The sequence below is a fragment of the Octopus sinensis genome, linkage group LG1 (assembly GCF_006345805.1).
Source record: "Octopus sinensis linkage group LG1, ASM634580v1, whole genome shotgun sequence".
NCBI classification, from domain to species: Eukaryota; Metazoa; Mollusca; class Cephalopoda; order Octopoda; family Octopodidae; genus Octopus; species Octopus sinensis.
This window is the reverse complement of record NC_042997.1, coordinates 82,798,008-82,816,656: the sequence shown is the minus strand read 5'-3', so window position 1 is coordinate 82,816,656 and position 18,649 is coordinate 82,798,008. Positions and strand designations below refer to the sequence as shown.

Here is an 18,649-nt window from a genome sequence, read left to right as displayed (position 1 = left end):
TTAATCTTTCCTATTAAAGATTTTTCATATTTGTTTATCAATCTTTTATGTTTAGCTTGGAGAATGGTGTTCCTAAATCCCTTAATCTATCAAGACCTTCTCAACTTCATCACCTGCATGAAATGACAGTTATGGTGATGTACAGTAGGCACATTTTGCAATTAGTTAGCAAAGGATGATGAGATTTAGGGTAAACATTTGTTGTACAGAGGGTGTTGATGTACTGTATCTTCGAATGCAGGAGTTGATGCCTCATCAGAAGCTGCTCTGTAGGTATTTCAACCCCTTAACACCAGAGCTGTCCACATTCACCCACTGGTATAGGCTACATAACTCCCATACAACAGCATGAGTTTTATTGAGTCAAATGTTGCAATTCTGGACCAGATCTTTCTACCATCCTATACGCTTGTCCTTGCTGCACCATACTTCTCCTCTCTTGAGCCAAGTATAATAGTTCACTTTTTCAGTGGCTTCCAGCAATTTTCTGGCAACATCTTTTGTCTCCTTCACAGTTAGTCTAAGACTCCAGAGAACTGAATGAAGCCTGGTTCCAACAAATCCTCTAAAACTTATCTCTACAAGAAGGCATACTGCCTTCCATCCACTGTTTTCACAGAGTTCAATCAACTCACTATATTTAAAATTATTTAACAGTTAATTTATGATAACTTTCATAATTTAGTGTGTGTTAATTTTTACTTTGCATTTTGCTTTTAATAAAACTTTGTGGTTAATCTTTGTTTATTTTTCTTCTTGGAATTCTGTATAAGATACTCATACTATCAACAAATGTGTTTGTTTTTTTAATTTTATTTTGCATGGTGTATTATAATGTACAGCAATGGCTCCTTGTAAATGATATAGCACAAAATTGGATGTTATATACGATGAAATGTCATATGAGACAAATAGAACAACAGGAACTAAATACAAATTATTGTTTAAGAAGTTTGCTATAATTCTTTCAGAAACTCCTTAACCCTTTTGCATTCGGATTACTTGGTCAAATTTATTCACATTGTTTTGAATTAATTATGCATTATCTTGTAGCTTTTAGATTTCAAGGACCAAGATATCACCCACTTAACTGTTTGTGCAATTACAACATACATAATTAATTCTATGCTATTTGATACACAACATCATCATCATCATTTTACTGTCCACTTTTCCATGCTTGTATGGTTCAGAGGGGATTTGTTGAGGTGGATTTTCTATAGCTGGATACCCTTCCTGCCATGAGCTTTTATCTGTTTCTAAATAAGGAAATATTTCCCCCACAACTAAATATGCTTTCCATGGAAAATAGGGAATGAAGGACACCATTTACATGGTAGAAACATTTATTTGCAACTATCACATGATGTTAATGTAAGGAAACAGCAACACACACATATACATACAAACATGTACACATGCACATACATAGACATGTGAGTGTGTGTGTGTGTGTGTGTGTGTGGATTTGTGTATATATATATATATATATATATATATATATATATATATATATATATATATATATATATATATATATATATATATATATATATATGTATGTATAAATATATATATATATATATAAAATAAATATAAGAGAGTGGTCACTATATGGCTCACTCTAGCACTAGTTAATCCAAAAGGTTTCAACCACAAAAATACATGTTTCCCATGAAAGTCAGTACGATTGTTAGCTCACACGGACAGGGCAAATAAAAAATAACAAAAATACAGATTATTTTGGGACAATTGTTTCGCTATTAATGAATTAAATGTAATTTTACTTACAAAAAAATCCACTTGTAGCTCGTCAGCCAAAACTATCTGGATGAAATCCACTCAATCACACGCCAGATTTTACCATAACGATAAATACACGTGTGGTTCAATTGATTACATCCGACGTTATAATTCAAATGCCCCAACTAACAGCGCGCCTGTTATGCTACATTAATTATATATATATATATATATATATATATATATATGATGGGTCTTTCAGTTTTCATCCACAAATCCAGTAACAAGACTTTGGTCAGCCTGGGGTTATAGCATAAGACACTTGCTCAAGGTGCCATACAGTGGAATTGAACCACGAATCATGGGAAGCAAAATTCTTGCTACACAACCATACCTATACCAAAAATAACATTCAAATATTCAACAAAGTACAACATGAAATGAAAATGCAAACACACACACACAACCAGACACATATACACACATACACATACAGACCTTCATTTGTTGATGTTGGCTTTTTAATAAGCTGTTGTCTCAACAAAGTTTGTTTTTCGTTTTGAAGTTTACTAAACATACAGCGCAGTGTTGCAACTTGATTATTACTGGTATCTAACTGCTGCTGTAAAACATGCATCTTGTTTTGCAACTGAGTCTCTTTGTTTTGGCTTTTCTGCAGCAGAGCATGCAAGTTATCTGGAAAAACAAAAGGCAAAGAAAACAAGAAATATTACCAATTCTGAAGATGTAAGGCCAAATTTTCTCTCTAAAAATATAATTCCTTCATAAGAACTGAACTCAAAATCTTTGTGCTGGTAACTAAATACCACATTCATTTAGACACTTCTCTCCCTACCTTCTACCTATGTAAAAACATACCAATAGAAGGCACATGGCTCAGTGGTTAGAGCGTTGGGCTCACAATTATGAGGTAGTGAGTCTGATTCCCAGACCAGACTGTGTATTGTGTTCTTGAGCAAGACACTTTATTTCACATTGCTCCAGTTCATTCAGCTGTAGAAATGAGTTGTGATGTCACTGCTGCTAAGCTGTATCGGCCTTTGCCTTTCCCTTGGATAACATCAGTGGTGTGGAGCAGGGAAGCTGGTATGCACTGGCAATTGCTGGTCTTCCATAAACAACTTGAAGAAAACATACATAAACACACACACACACACACACACACACACACACACACACATACACATATATATGATGGGGTTCTTTCAGTTTCCATCTCCAAATCCACTCAGCCCCAGGTTCATAGTAGAAGACACTTACCCAAAGTGCTGCAAAGTGGAATAGAACCCAGGATCATGTGATTGAGAAACAAACTTCTTACTACACAGCCATGCCTGTTTTTACAGAATTTTACAACATGCCCTGTTCCATATTATCATGAGATAAATGCTTCTATAAATCTAGTTAGTTGTTTAAATACACAAGACCAATATAAAATGACTTACCATCTTCTTCTTTATATTTTTGCACTTCAGACTGCAGTTGGTCAACATTTTGCTGTAATTCTTTAATTGTAGTTTCTGAATTATCTTCCGCTGTATTTTCACTTGTTTTTGGTTCTTCTGGCATCTCTTCAGATGATGGTTTCTTGCAAACTGTACAACGACCCAAAATAGCTTGATGCTGTAACTTCTTAACAGTTTCTTCCAATGTTTCAATCTGACTTTCATACTGCAGCTTTAGACAAACAAATTAAATAATAAAATCTTATTAAAAGGATAAAGGGAAGAATAAGTTGAAGTGATGGAATAAATTAAAATGTTAACGAGATGGCTTTGTTAGAATCCCTTGTGCCAAGGATCTGAGTGTGTTGTCATATCAGGGAAAAGTTGTTCTCTTGTGACGTACTCAGCAGTGAATAACATATTTATTTTTCATTGATGGTAATGATGATGAGTTTTCAGAAAATTAACAAACACAAAATATATATACATTCCAAAGAAATGAAAGACACTGACATCTATCATAATGATTTGTAAGTACCTGGTATTTCGTTATGCAACCATAATATACTATGTTAAATGTTTTTCTAAGTCAATACCATGTTCTACTGCATTGGCAGTGCAATTTACATTATTTTATTAAGGTTATTTCTATAGACATTCTATAGAAATTCTAGCCAGCACTAATATTTGCTATAATGTTTTGTATACAAGATATCAGATGCAAACAAACAATGAGATCCAAAATGAAACACGAGTAATGGGTGTATATGCCATATTTAAGGGGTTTTTGCCCCTTCCTCAACACCTATCTAACCCATTAATTATCCTCCCCTTCCTCAACACCTATCTAACCTATTAATCATCCTCTTCTTCCTCAACACCCATCTAACCCTTTAATTATCCTTGAACACATTGCTTGAAAAGCCACCACACATAGCAGTGTAACGTTACTGGAGATACAAATTTACATGTTAAATGCATTCCTGGAAGCTGGTACATCATAATCATCATCATCATTTAATGGGTTGGACAGTTTGACTGGGCTGGCATGCTGGAAGGCTGCACCAAACTACTAACACCAAGCACTCTGAGAGTGTAATGGATGCTTTCACATACCACTGATATGGGTTCCATTTGTGTGACACCCGGGGGAAGAGGGCTTGGGGGTGGTTTCATGATACTGGCATGGGTGCCAATTTGTGTGACACCGGTATCCACCACAACTGTGATTCTGCTTGGCTTGGTGGGTCCTCCTCTCAAGCATGACATAATGGCAATGGTCTTGGTCATTGCCTTTGTGAGGCTCAATGCTCAAAAGGAACTCAGCCACTTTGCCTCTGTGAGGCTCAACACTCGTAAGGAACTCAGCCACTTTGCCTTAGTGAGGTCCAACATTCAAAAAATGCTCTTTACATGCCATTAGTACAGGTGCACTTGGCTGGACAGGTCCTCTCAAGCACAGCACATCACCAAAGGTCTTGGTCACCAGTCATTGCCTCTGTGAGGCTCAAAATTCGAAGATCATGCTTCACCAACTTGTCCCATGTCTTCCTGAGTCTACCTCTACCACGGGTTCTTTCCACAATTAGAGATCGGCACTTCTTTACAGAGCTGTCTTTGTCCATACGCATCACATGACCAAACCAATGCAGTCATCTCTCTTGCACACCACATCTGATTCCTCTTAAGCCTAACTTTTCTCTCAAGATGCTTACGCTCTCCCCACTGACATTGCATATCCAGCAGAGCATACTGGCTTCATTTCTTTCAAGCCTACGCATGTCCTCAGCTGTCACAGCCCATGTTTCACTGCTATGCAGCATAGCTGTTTGCACACAGGCATCAAACAATCTGCCTTTCACTCTGAGAGAAAGAGAGGTCCTTTGTTGCCAGCAGGGGTAGGAGCTCTCTGAACTTTGCTCGGCCTAATCTTATTCTCACAGCTATGCTCTCATAGGATTCACCTCCACTACTAACTTGGTCACCTAGATAACGGAAGCTATCTACTACCACTAGCTTGCCCCCCCAGGCAGTTGATGAAATCTATTTTCTGCGCATATTCAGTGTTTATTGTTCCTATGCATCTTCCACATACAAAAGTTAGTTTCCCTGTTAACCTTCCTCTGATGTTGCTGCACCTTCTATGTGTCCAAAGCTTACACTGGGTGCATCTTATGGAGTTTCTACCAACACCTTTTCTACAGATTGAGCAGGGCTATCTACCTGAAGAGATTTGTGATTTGCTTGCCTTCCTACTTACTATGACTTTGGTTTTTACTAGGCTAACTCTAAAGCCCTTTGATTCTAGACCTTGCTTCCATACCTGGAGCTTCTTCTCTAGTTCAGGTAGTGATTCAGCTATAAGAGCAAGGTCATCAGCATAGAGGAGCCACCAGGGGTAGCCTGTCTTGAATTCCTCTGTTACTGCCCGGAGGACAATGATGAATAAGGAGCTGAGCACCGATCCTTGGCGAACCCCTGCTTGTATCCTAAATTTTTTGCTGTACTTGTTGCCCACCCTCACCTTACTGGTAGCATCCCTGTACAAGGCTTGTATAGTTCTCACCAGCCACTCGTCTATCCCTAGTTTCCGCACTGACCACCAGATCAGGGATTGGGGGACTCTGTCAAAAGCTTTCTCCAAGTCAACAAAAGCCAAGTACAGAGGTTTATCTTTGGCTCTGTATTTCTCATGCAGTTGCCTTACTAAAAATATAGCATCAGTAGTGCTTCTACCTGGCACAAAACCAAACTGCATCTCATCTAGACTAACTCTCTCCACAACTTACATCACCTGATCCAACAATTTGATACCTCTGTAATTATTTCTGTCTAAGACATCCCCTTTACCTTTGTAGCAGTTGACTATGATGCTGCTATACCAGTCATTGTGTATGACTCCTTCATGAACCACCTGATTTACAATATGGGTGACTAGACCATAACCCACACCACCAGATATTTTAAGCATCTCAGCGGTGATTCCTGATGGGCCAGAGGCTTTCCCTGCCTTCATATCCTGAATTGCTTTATCTACCAGGGTACTGTCAGTTCAGGTAGCTGGTCCCTCAACTGGGTCAACATTTGGCAGACTCTCCTCCTCCCATTCATTCTCTACATTCAGCAGTCTTTCATAATGGCGTTTCCAAGCTTCTTTCTTTGCAGACTCACTAAAAGCAAGTGCACCATCATCCATGCGGATACATTTCTCTCTTATGACATCACAAGTAAATACTAATGATTTGTAGGTATGTCAATTACCCATTTTTCATCTTCAATCTCATTGTTTGTTTACATCTAGCACCTTGCATATGAAATGATATAGCAAAAATCAGTGCTGGCTATAATTTCTATTGAGAATCTGTAGGAATAACCTTAACAAAATAATGTAAATAACACTGCTAATACAGTAGAACATGGTACTGACTTATAAAAATATTTGATATACTTTATAGAATATTATGGTTGCATAACGAAATACCATGTACCTACAAATCATTAGTATTTACGTATCAGCTTCCAGGAAAGCATTTAATATGTAAATTGGTATCTCCAAAAACTTTACACCACTATTTGTGGTAGCTATTTAAGCAATGTGTTCAAGGATGACTAGTGGGTTAGATGGGTGCTGATGCAGGGGTAAAACACCACTGAAATATGACACATACGTCCATTACCCATTTTTCATCTTCAATCTCATTGTTTGTTTACATCTGACTTCTCATATATGAAACATTGTAGCAAAAATCAGTGCTGGCTATAATTTCTGTAGAATATCTGTAGAAATAACCGTAACAAAATACTGACATCTATATACAAACATCTATATACATACACTGGAATAATGTGAACATCCATAAGTGCTTCACAAAGACACAATCTGGCTTATAACTCCTATTTCGTACAGTAACTATAGGAACTAACCTTCAGCTTGTTGTACTTTTGTTCCACAGTCCTCACTCTGAGATCACCCTCTTCTTGAGCATTCTTCAGTTGATTCTCCAGTTTCTGAACCTTCTGCTCAAGCAGAAGGTTTAGTGGGGATGGTGCCTGGTGACAGTCACTGCTTGCTTCAACAGAACTGCCAGCTGCCATTAATAATGCAGGTAAAGAATTCGGGTTGCGCTTACAGTAGATTTTTTCCATTTCCTTTATCTGATATTAAAAACAATTTTTGGAATGACAGACAAAATAATATTTTATAGGTTTAATAGAATTTTACAAATAAACTCTTATTTTTTTGTCTCTTACTGTTTACTTGTTTTAGTCACTGCATTGAGCCCATGCGGGGCTACTGCATTGAGGAATTTAGTCAAACAAATCAATCCCAGTACCTTAATTTATTTTTAAATCTGGAACTTTTTCTATCAGTCTATTTTGCCAAACTGCTAAGTTACTGATACAAACCAACATATATATATATATATATATATGTATATATATATATATATATATATATATTATATATATATATATATATATATAGTTATCGCCATACTAATATAGCATTCTTATAAAAATAAGAATAAAGCTGTCCGCTTATTAGCTCCATGAGGCCATCGCCTTAAGTTAGCTATTTGATACACAAACTGTATCCATATAACCTTCGAACAAGGGAGGTCAGTTTCTTCTTGTTCGAATAATATTAGTTTTAGATTAATGTTTTTTCAACAAACACACACACACGCATGCACGCACGCGCGGCAGGCTTCTTTCAGTTTTCATCTACCATATCCACTCACAAAGCTTTGGTTAGCCTGAAGCTATTGTAGAAGACACTTGCCCAATATGCCATGCAGTGGGACTGAATCTGGCACCATGTGGTTGGGAAGCAAACACTTCTTACCACACAGCCACTTCATGAGAGTTGATTTGGTTTCTTGTTCGAAGGTTATATGGATACAGTTTGTGTATCAAATAGCTAACTTAAGGCGATGGCCTCATGGAGCTAATAAGCGGACAGCTTTATTCTTATTTTTATAAGAATGCCATATTAGTATGGCGATAACTATTATTTTCCGGGAACGCTGCCGCTGTTCTCTTTTAGAGAGACTTAGTAATTTTAATATTTCTATTATATATATATATATTATATATAAAGTATACATGTATGTGCATATGTCTGTGGTTGTCCACACCATCACTTGACAACTGATGTTGGTTTGTTTATGTCCCAGTAACTTAGCAGTTTTGAACAATACATGTAACTCCCAATAAATGTGCTGAGTGCCTTTTCTTTCATTTGTCCAATCACTCATATATATATATATATATACGTAAAAAGCACCCACTACACTCTCGGAGTGGTTGGCGTTAGGAAGGGCATCCCGCTATAAAAACTCTGCCAGATCAAAATTGGAGCCTGGTGCAGCCATCTGGTTCACCAGCCCTCAGTCAAAATCGTCCAACTCATGCTAGCATGGAAAGCAGACGTTAAACGATGATGATGATGATGATATATATATATATAATATATATATATATATATATATATATATATATATATATATGATGAGCTTCCTCACAGTTTCCATCTACCAAATTCACTCACAAGGCTATAGAAGTAGACACTTGCTGAAGGCATCATGCAATGGGACTGAACCTGAAACCACACGATTGCAATGCAAGCTTCTTAACCACACAGCCATATCTCTAAGAAACTAAATTTTCAGTATTTATGTCAAAATGAAATTTAATTTTTCAATTAATGAAATTTTATATATAAATTCATATAAATTTCATTTCAGTTTGGAGTCCTTCAATTTAGTAACTTAGACAAAGTGTAGTAGTATTGATTTCAATATCGTGGCACAAAGCCAGTAATTTCAGAAGAGGGAGTAAAATGATTACATCAACCCCAGTGTTCAACTGGTACTTATTTTTTGATCCCAAAAGGATGAAAAGTAACCTCAGAGGGATTTGAACTCAGAATGTAAAGGTGGATGAAATGCTACTAACCATTTTGCCCAGTATGCTAACAGTTCTACCAGCTCACTGCCCTAAGGTGTAGCATTATTGCTGCCTGACTCATGAATGATGAGTTCATTTTCAACATAGATGTTTCGCCATGTATCTGGGTCATACCAAACAAACCAAATCAACTCTCATGAAGTGGCTGTGTGGTAAGAAGTGTTTGCTTCCCAACCACATGGTGCCAGATTCAGTCCCACTGCATGGCATATTGGGCAAGTGTCTTCTACAATAGCTTCAGGCTAACCAAAGCTTTGTGAGTGGATATGGTAGATGAAAACTGAAAGAAGCCTGCCGCGCGTGCGTGCATGCGTGTGTGTGTGTTTGTTGAAAAAACATTAATCTAAAACTAATATTATTCTTTTATTTTTGCAGGCAGATATGGGAGTCAATTTTAGACATGTTTTGGTCTTATTCTAACCTCCTAAACAATATATATCTTTAACTGTACCAGCCAAATAGTGATGACAGATTCACTATGTAAGAATTGTTTACAGACTTATTATATATATATATATATATATATAGCATTATATTATCAACCGCTGACTAATATCATTTTATCAGATTACATTATTTTTAGTTAATACAAACATTTTCCATGTTATAAAAGCATTATGCTCTGGAAAAACTTGCTGTAATGTGTTATTCTGAAATATGAAACTTATTTTCCTGTTGACTTACTTCTATGTAACATGGAAGTGATGGAGAAAATAGGTTTCAGACAATTGAATTCAACACTGCAGTAAGATTTTCAAGAATGCAGCTTTTCTATAATGCAGATGGAGGTAGGGAGATGCCTGTATATTTACTGCTCCAGGCATTACACAATGCTTGCAGAGTTATGTACCTTGCTCAGAAACTCACTAAATAGCTATAGTTATATTTGACTTATGACCACGCAGTTGGTAATCCACTACCGAAACCTGACAACTGCATTGCATCGTTTCTCTTTTTTTATATATATACTACCACAGGATGCAGAGATTTAAAAAAATAGCAGCTATGCACACTAATTAAATCTAAATGTTTACCTCCGTATAAGAAGTTGAAAGGCATGAATTACAAGCTACAGAAAAATTTCATTCAAATATATATATATATATATATACACATATATATATACACATTATATATATATATATATATATATATATATATATATATACATTACATACATACATATATATATATATACATACATACATACATATATATATAATACATACATACATACATATATATAATATATACATACATACATACATATATATATATAATATACATACATACATATATAACATACATACATATATATACATACATACATATATATATATACATATATATATATACATATATATATACATATATATATATACATATATATATATACATATATATATATATATATATAATATATATATATATATATATATATATCATCATCACCATCATCATTTAACGTCTGATGTCCATGCTAGCATGGGTTGGATGGTTTTATCAAAGCTGGTAAGCTGGGGAGCTGCACCAGGCTCCAGTCAGATTTGGAATTGTTTCTACAACTGGATGCCCTTCTTAATACTAACCACTTTTCAGAGTGTGCTGGGTGCTTTTACGTGACTTCACATGAGTGTTTGTACATGGCACCAGACAGGCACTTTTACCTGACACCACACAGGTGCTTTTACCTGACACTGCACAGACGCTTTTATATGGCACTGCCATGAGTAAAGATATGAGCACAGATAAATACATCTATATACAGACAGAACAGAGTTAGACACAGATAAACACATCTATAAATAGTCAGAAAAAGAGAATAGAATGAGACAGATAGAAAGCTTTGTGAATCAAAATGGAAAATCATTAAAAAATCCTTTGAAATTACTCAGAATTTATGGTTTTGCATTTAGAAACAAATGCAGAATTTCCCAATCAGAACCAGCAGAGCAGAATTTCCCAGAAGTTTATTCACCTGATGTTCGAGATTTTGAATACGTTTCTGATTAACAGCTCTTTCTTTTCCAAGTAACTTGTTCTCCTCAAAACGTTTCCCAGTCTACAATGAGAAGTATGAAGTACAAACAAAAGAATGAATTTCTTTATTAAGTTGTAGAGAGTCTTATTTTTTTTAAATCAGAAAACAATAAGAAATAAGTGAGGGACAGGGGGTGTTGTTATCTTTTTTTTATCTTTTGTTTCATCCTTTGGACTGCAGCCATACTGGAGCACTGCCTTGAAGAGTTTAGCTAAACAGATTGACACCAGTGCTTATTTTTAAAGTTTGGTACTTATTCCATTGGTCTCTTTTGCTGAACTGCTAAGTTATGGAGATGTAAACAAACCAACACTAGTTGTCAAGTGATGGTAGGGGCACAAAGACACACAAACACACATACATATACAACAGGTTTCTACACAGTTTCCAGTTACCAAATTCACTCACAAGGCATTGGTCAACCTGGGGTTATAATAGAAGACACTTGTTGAAGGTGCCACACAATAGGACTGACCCTGAAACCACATGTTGCAAAGAGAGCTTCTGAAACCACATTTATTTTTATTGTAATTTAAAAAAGAAACAGCTGAATATATTAAAAAAATATACATACCTCTGAGCTCAGTTTCTGAATTCTAAGATTTAGCTGTTCAATCTCTTTATCTTTTTGCTGCAAGACTAAAACAGACTGGTCTAACAGTTGTTGATTGTATGTATACCAGTGAAGTTTCTTCTTCATACTTTCAATGTCATCAAAAAATTTGGATTCAACTGCCTGCAATTAAAGAATACCAAAATAATGAAACATGGATATTAAACGATAATTAGTTATGCTTTTTTTAACTCTTATTTCTAATGTAAGCTACAAGGTCATGCATTTCTCAAACAGGATATATTTGAATTTTAATTGATCCCTAGTTCTCTACAGGCGTTTATTTTAAGTGAAGTTAGCCTCAACAAATTTGAACTCCAAACAGAAAGGGATACACCTAAATACCTCAAGGCCTTTTGTGGTTGTGGGGGAAAAGAAGGGTGGGGGAAGTGAGGAGGAGAAAGAGCAGGAGGAAGAGGGGAAGAAGAAGATGAGGTTGTGGCAGCAGCAGCAGTGGTGGAGGCAATGGTGATGGCTAGGATGGTAGCGGTGGCAGCAGCAGTGACAGTAGTGATGGCAGCAGCAGCAATTTTATGCACATTTCAACAAACCGATTTGAGTGCAGTTCAATAGCCAGATGCCCCCTCTTGTCTCCAACCACAAATAGAGGGGATTAGATATATTTATTGAAGCATTGGTACTTCAAAGGTAGCATCAACTACTCTTAACCTTTAGAGTAGTTGTTTTGTGTGAGATGATTTCACAGAGCTATAAAAATTTCAGCTTCTTTCACATGAATACTGGAAGATGTCCCTCTGCATCAGTATTTCTCAACCAGGGTCCATATGACCCTTGGAAGTCCATTTAAGATTTTGTTGTTAAAATTCATGTGAAATGAATTGCTTGTACTTCTACAATACACGAAAATATTTTTTATTTTTTTATGCAATTCCTTATAATATTTATTAATAAAAATATTTTTTATATATATATACATCAAATGGCTATGTAGGCCCAGTAGAGTAAAATAGAATCAAAGGGGTCCATAAGCCAAAAGTGGTTGAAAACCACTGCATTACATCATTATAGGTTTATTGAAAGGTTCTTATTTTCCAAAACAAGTTATCATTACTTTAATAAAAGAGTACACGGATAAGGCAGAGAGTATAAGTATAGATAACGGCTGAAAGTGTGTGCTGGGTTACTTAGTGTGATAAAAAGAGTATCAAGTCAGACTGCATAATCTAGCAGTACTGATAAGAGTGTGGGTATCAAGAGATTAAGGAATCCAGCCAAATTAAGTGGAGACACCTGCTTCTGACAGGAGCCAATGGAAGGTCTTTGCACTCCATAAGCCACCTATGAAAGAGGGCAAAGATGACATGAGATGACATATCTCTTTTTATTTTCTATCTTTTGTTTCAGTCATTAGACTGTGGCCATGCTGGGCTATGAAGAACTTTTAGTTGAATGAATTGACCCCACTACTTTTTTTTTTTAAACCTGATACTTATTTTATTATTCTCTTTTTGCCAAAATGCTATGTTATGGAGATGTAAGCAAACTAACACTGGTTGTCAAATGGTAGTGGGGACAAACACAAGCACAACGACACACACTCATATACATATGTGTGTGTGTGTGTGTGTGTGTGTGTGTGTATATATATATATATATATATATATATATATATATATATATATATATATATATCTACAACCAGTTTCTTTCAGTTTCCATCTACCAAATCCATATAGAAGGCTTTTATAGGCACAAGGCTATAGTAGAAGACACTTGCCCAAGGTGCTATGCAGTGGGACTGAACCCAGAACCATGTGATTGGGAAGCAAGATTCTTACCACACAGCCACACCAGCACCTATATACTTCACATAATAAAAATATCTTTATTTTAATTGAGATTTTGGAAATGTTTTTCTAGACTAGTGTTGGAGATGACAAATCCCATAATACATCGGTTTTGGGGGTATGAAAAATACTTTGTCTTCCTATAGAGTATCAATGTCGAAACAACAATGGTAGAATATTTTTCTTTTCAAACCAAATGCATACAAGGATTTCAACTTCACACTGAAACAGTTGCAATATGAAACAGAAAAGAAATTGCAAGCCCAGTTCATTAAGAAGTTATATGTATGTATCCATCAACACAAGCTTAATATTGGTTTCAAATTTAGGCACAAGGCCAGCAAGTTCAGGGGTGAGGTGATTAATTGCATCAAGCCAAGTGCTCAACTGGTAATTATCTTATTATCCATGGAAGGCTGAAAGGCAAAATTGGCCTCGGTAGCATTTGAACTCAGAACATAATGATGGGTGAAATGCCACTAAGCATCTTGCCCAACATGCTAGCAATTCTGCCAGCTCACTGCCTTTTCACAAGCTTAAGATTGATTTCTTGCATAGGCACAAATTCACAAGTTTAGTGGAGGGTCACATTTGATAATATGGACATCATTACTCAACTGAGATTTATTTTCTGAACCACAAAAGAATAAACGGTAAAGTTAAGTCAATATCAATGAGATTTGAGTTCAAAAAGAAAGTGGTAGAATCAACTGCTAATTATTTTTCCACTGCTTATCTATTCAGTCAATTCAAACAATGCATTCACAAAACTGCAGTCAGGTTTGCACCATTGATCATCCAGTCAGTAAACCAATATCTTGTACTCACAGACAGAATGCCTATTATTATATTAATAATGACAGTTATTTTTCTAATTGCTTTACCTTCATTTCATCATCTTTTGCCTTCTTTATTTCCTCTAATACTTGATGCATTTCTTCTTTCTGCTGAACCAGTTTACTTATTTGAGTCTCCAATTCAAAATTTGTCTGTTCAAGTAGATTGCACTGCTGCTTCCAGTGACTGATTTCTAGCTGTAGGAAAATTAATGGTAATTGAAAACCAAGAAATAACTGTTTGAATGAAATAAAGACATTAATGAAACAAATGAAGACTAGATATAGAATTACGGAATTTATGTTTGCAGTGCAGTAGTGATAAGTAGAAGACACTTGACCAGATGTCACTCAGTGAGACCATATTGTTGTGAAACAAACTCTTAAATGATGCTGCAATGCTCGTACCTATTATTTAAGATGGTAAATTTTTTTAAATCTGTTTTGTTTTTATGATGTAATTATTAGAGCAAGCACAGCACACATGAACCCTATTCAAGACCCCAAAGCCTTAATGGAAGAAAAGTGAAGACATTACCACAAAAAAGAGGAAATCCAGACTGAATACTTGCAACAGATTGGACTTCACTAAAGTTATCCAAGAGTCAGATGGTGGTATCAAACCGAGTAATGGATTAAGTCTACCACAAAACAATGAGGAAGAGATAAAGAAGAAAAGATGAAGAAATAAAATAGCAGCTCCCACATCCAGGACAGCACTGCAGACACACATACAAATATCCCATACCACATCCAAAGAAAGGATTCTTGATTGATTGGCATGAAGTCGCTCACCAACACACCCACAACGCTGACCTATAGAGAGACGGTCTCTTCCCTGCCTTTTTTAACACAACTACATAGTCTCCACTCACCAGGCTTGATTAGTCTGAATCACCTTCACTCAGGGCACTCCTTTCTTTCTCCAAACACTGATATTCTATATATCTCAAACTCACTCTGCTCCTCAGCCCTATACAATTCCCAGTTTTTTCTCAGTAAGAAATGTTGATCCTCTGAAATTCCTCCTTGCACACAAGTTTCCCTCCAGTCATCAACTCACAACTGTTCAAGGAAAATGTTAATGGTCTTGAACTCACCAGTTTTGCAGGACAGATGAAGGAGATCATAGGCACAGGACTTATTCTTTGTAAGCCTAGAACTTATTCTGTCAGTCTCTTTTGCTGAACTGCTAAGTTACAGGGACATACACACCAACATCAGTTGTCAAGTGATGGTGGGGGTACAAATACAGGCACAAAGACACACATACATAAATACACACACATATACGATGGGCTTCCTTCAGTTTCCGTTTACCAAATTCACTCACAAGCATTTGTTCGGCCCAAGGCTTGTTGTAGAAAACACTTGCCCAAGTTGCAATGCAGTGGAACTGAACCATGAACCATGTGGTTGGGAAGCAAGCTTCTTACCACATAGCCATGCCTGCACCTAAGGAATAGTTTGTGTTCTGGCAGTGGTGGGATGAATAAAATGAATATAAACTCACTTGATTCTTTTCTGCAGAGAAGGCTACAATAGACTGATTGATTATTTCAGTCTTGCTGATGTCATTTCTGTTGTTGTTGTTATTGTCACAGATGATAATGTCTTTATTGCGAGCACCACCAGGTGATGGTGATGGTGGTGGCGGTGGTATCATGTTAGGTGCACTTATATTACGTGCTTGTTTTAAATTCATCTGATTGCTAAATCAAAAATAGATGAAAAATTATATTTGACAGAACATGTAAAATGAGGTCAGCAAATAAGAACTGGAATACAGGAGCACCAAGCTGCAGTAGGCAATGTTTCTGAGCTAAACACTTTATTCTATGTTGCTTTAGTTGTTGTTTAGTTCCATGACAGACCAGACTATATAGACCTATGATCAAAAGTATTTTAGCCATAACAATCCCAACTTTCACTTGGGCACTGTACATCGCGTATTATATTATATAATGTAACTTCTCTTTTCAAGACAATAGGAGTCTAGCTTGAGGAAGACTTGGCTGCTATTTTTAACACACTGAGTGACCATATAAAGGCCCTCTCTCATCACCTAGATGAAAAGGAACTGGTTTTTCAGGTCATCCAAGAATGTTATAAGTAACAGACTGGTAATCTGTCCAAGAATAATTTTATCCCTTATCCACTGTATAACATGTAATTGAAATTAAACAATAGCTCTCAAAAAGGTCTTAGAGTTTTGGAAATGAACTTATGTTAGACTAAAGAAAAGATTATTCATTTCAAGAAGTAAAAGAAGCAATAAAGATCAATATTTGGTTTTGATCTCTCTAACATTAAACCTATTAGACATAAAACTCCCCGTAAAGAAGACCTCAGTTTTATACTAAATACAAAGTACTTATTTCCTCTGTTAGTTAGGTGATGTGAAACATCATCCTACCATTTTAAAAAAGCTACAGTCAACAAAACAGTGTAGTGCATATTATCTGAAAAAAAAAATGGGATAGTCTTAGCTGAAATATCTTTGATAATAGGTCAGTTCAGTTAACTTAGAGGTATGTGCAAAAACATTTAATCCACTATGTTATGTCAACATTCGTCTATACTCAGACCATCAAACCATTGATTTGACTTTCTATCAATCCTGCTGATCATTAGCTGAGGCCAGTGGGAGCTAACTCATCTTTGGATGCTCCTACAAAAAGCTGTTGTTGTTCTCAGACCCATGGCCAAGAGAGATATGTTACAACCTATGATCAAGATAGATATGTCATACCTATGGCCAAGGAAGATATGACACACCTTTGAATAGGAATGCTACATCATACCAATGGCCAAGTAAAATATGACTTCGAAAAAATGTTGTATCTATGACCAAGGAATATGTGTCATATATATGACCGAGGAATATATGTTATGCCTATGGCAAAAGAACAATTATCATGCTATGGCCAAGGAAGACAAGTGAAGAGCTGGCACATTTCTCATGTAGGATGAAATAACCAAGTGAATAAAGCATTGAACAATCAATACATTGGACTTGATTTTAAGTCCATTGCAAGCACTCTATTTTTTGTTGGAGTGTATGTGTCTTATTTAATCCTATATATTTAATTTTACTAAAGTGGTGTAAACAGACACAATGAGGCTATCTAGACATAATGACATGCAATACACAGAGGAGGAAATTGATCTTACATCTGTTTTCTCTTTGTATGAATTAATGATTTGCTCTACAACCAGGTAAATGAGAAAAAGATGAATAGTGCTTTGCCTAAGCTACACCATAATATCAGAATTATGATAAAAGAAAAGACAATGGAAAATGGTCTACTATGGGGTGGAAGTTAAGGAATGGCAGTGCCACAGGCCTTCCAAGAAAACAGTGGAAGAAACCATAATTTATGGGTTGTAAGAAGTAGTATATCAAGATAAAGAGTTGCCTTCAGACTATAGTCCTGAGCTGAATGCTTACAACAAAGTGGATTCAGCTAAAAGTACCCAAGAGTCAGGTGGGGGTGTTAAAACAGAGAACCAATAAAGTGTATCACCCATTATTCAACCTTGAAACAGTATCCTTCGTCTTGGTTAGCTTTGTCACTGATTCCAGTCTCTGGTTCTAATTATTGGCTGCATGGGTTGGCTGCTATGCATCTGTTAATCTTAACAGTAAAGTCAATAGTTACAAGTAGCCACCACCTGGTGGTGACTAAGAATAGAGGTCAGTCAATAATGACACTGTCATTGTAAACTGTGCTGTCCTGATGTTTGTTAAACAGAAATGGCTTGTCGTTTGTAGCTCATAAAAATTCTCCAATTCCAATATTTTCTGTGAATCTATCCTTTGCCTTTCACATTATTATAAAAACAAAATAAATGTAAAACAAACAAATACTGTTTAGTATTATATTTGGAAACAGTAAGACACTTTCAAGTATTAATATATAAAACACAGTAAGAATTTTTTGGTGTGCTTGAAGATAGCCTTAAATGTAACAGAGGCATTGGATAATATTCCTAGAACCATACAGAGGGACTTGAAATTCATCAATTCAAACTAATGAAATAATCATTATAATTATACACTACTATTACCCTTCACAGTGAGCAGCTGCTCCTCCCAATAATACTTATTTATAGTCAAATAAACTCAGCTGGTGAGTTATACATATACTGTGATACTGGTATTAGGATAT

At 36.0% G+C, this 18,649-nt stretch overlaps 1 protein-coding gene across 2 annotated transcripts in view; it reads right to left on the bottom strand.

The window, feature by feature from the left end:
* The window catches only part of LOC115216589 (centrosomal protein of 162 kDa), an 85,713-nt gene that overhangs the window by 15,321 nt on the left and 51,743 nt on the right, over positions 1-18,649 (bottom strand). For both annotated transcript variants that reach the window (XM_036502504.1, XM_029786059.2), the window contains exons 20-26: positions 15,991-16,189; positions 14,526-14,675; positions 11,795-11,956; positions 11,158-11,241; positions 7,134-7,364; positions 3,210-3,441; positions 2,242-2,439 (exon numbers count right to left, since the gene is read on the bottom strand). In XM_036502504.1, coding sequence (XP_036358397.1) covers positions 2,242-2,439; positions 3,210-3,441; positions 7,134-7,364; positions 11,158-11,241; positions 11,795-11,956; positions 14,526-14,675; positions 15,991-16,189 — 1,256 coding nt within the window. The remainder of the gene's footprint in view (positions 1-2,241; positions 2,440-3,209; positions 3,442-7,133; positions 7,365-11,157; positions 11,242-11,794; positions 11,957-14,525; positions 14,676-15,990; positions 16,190-18,649) is intronic.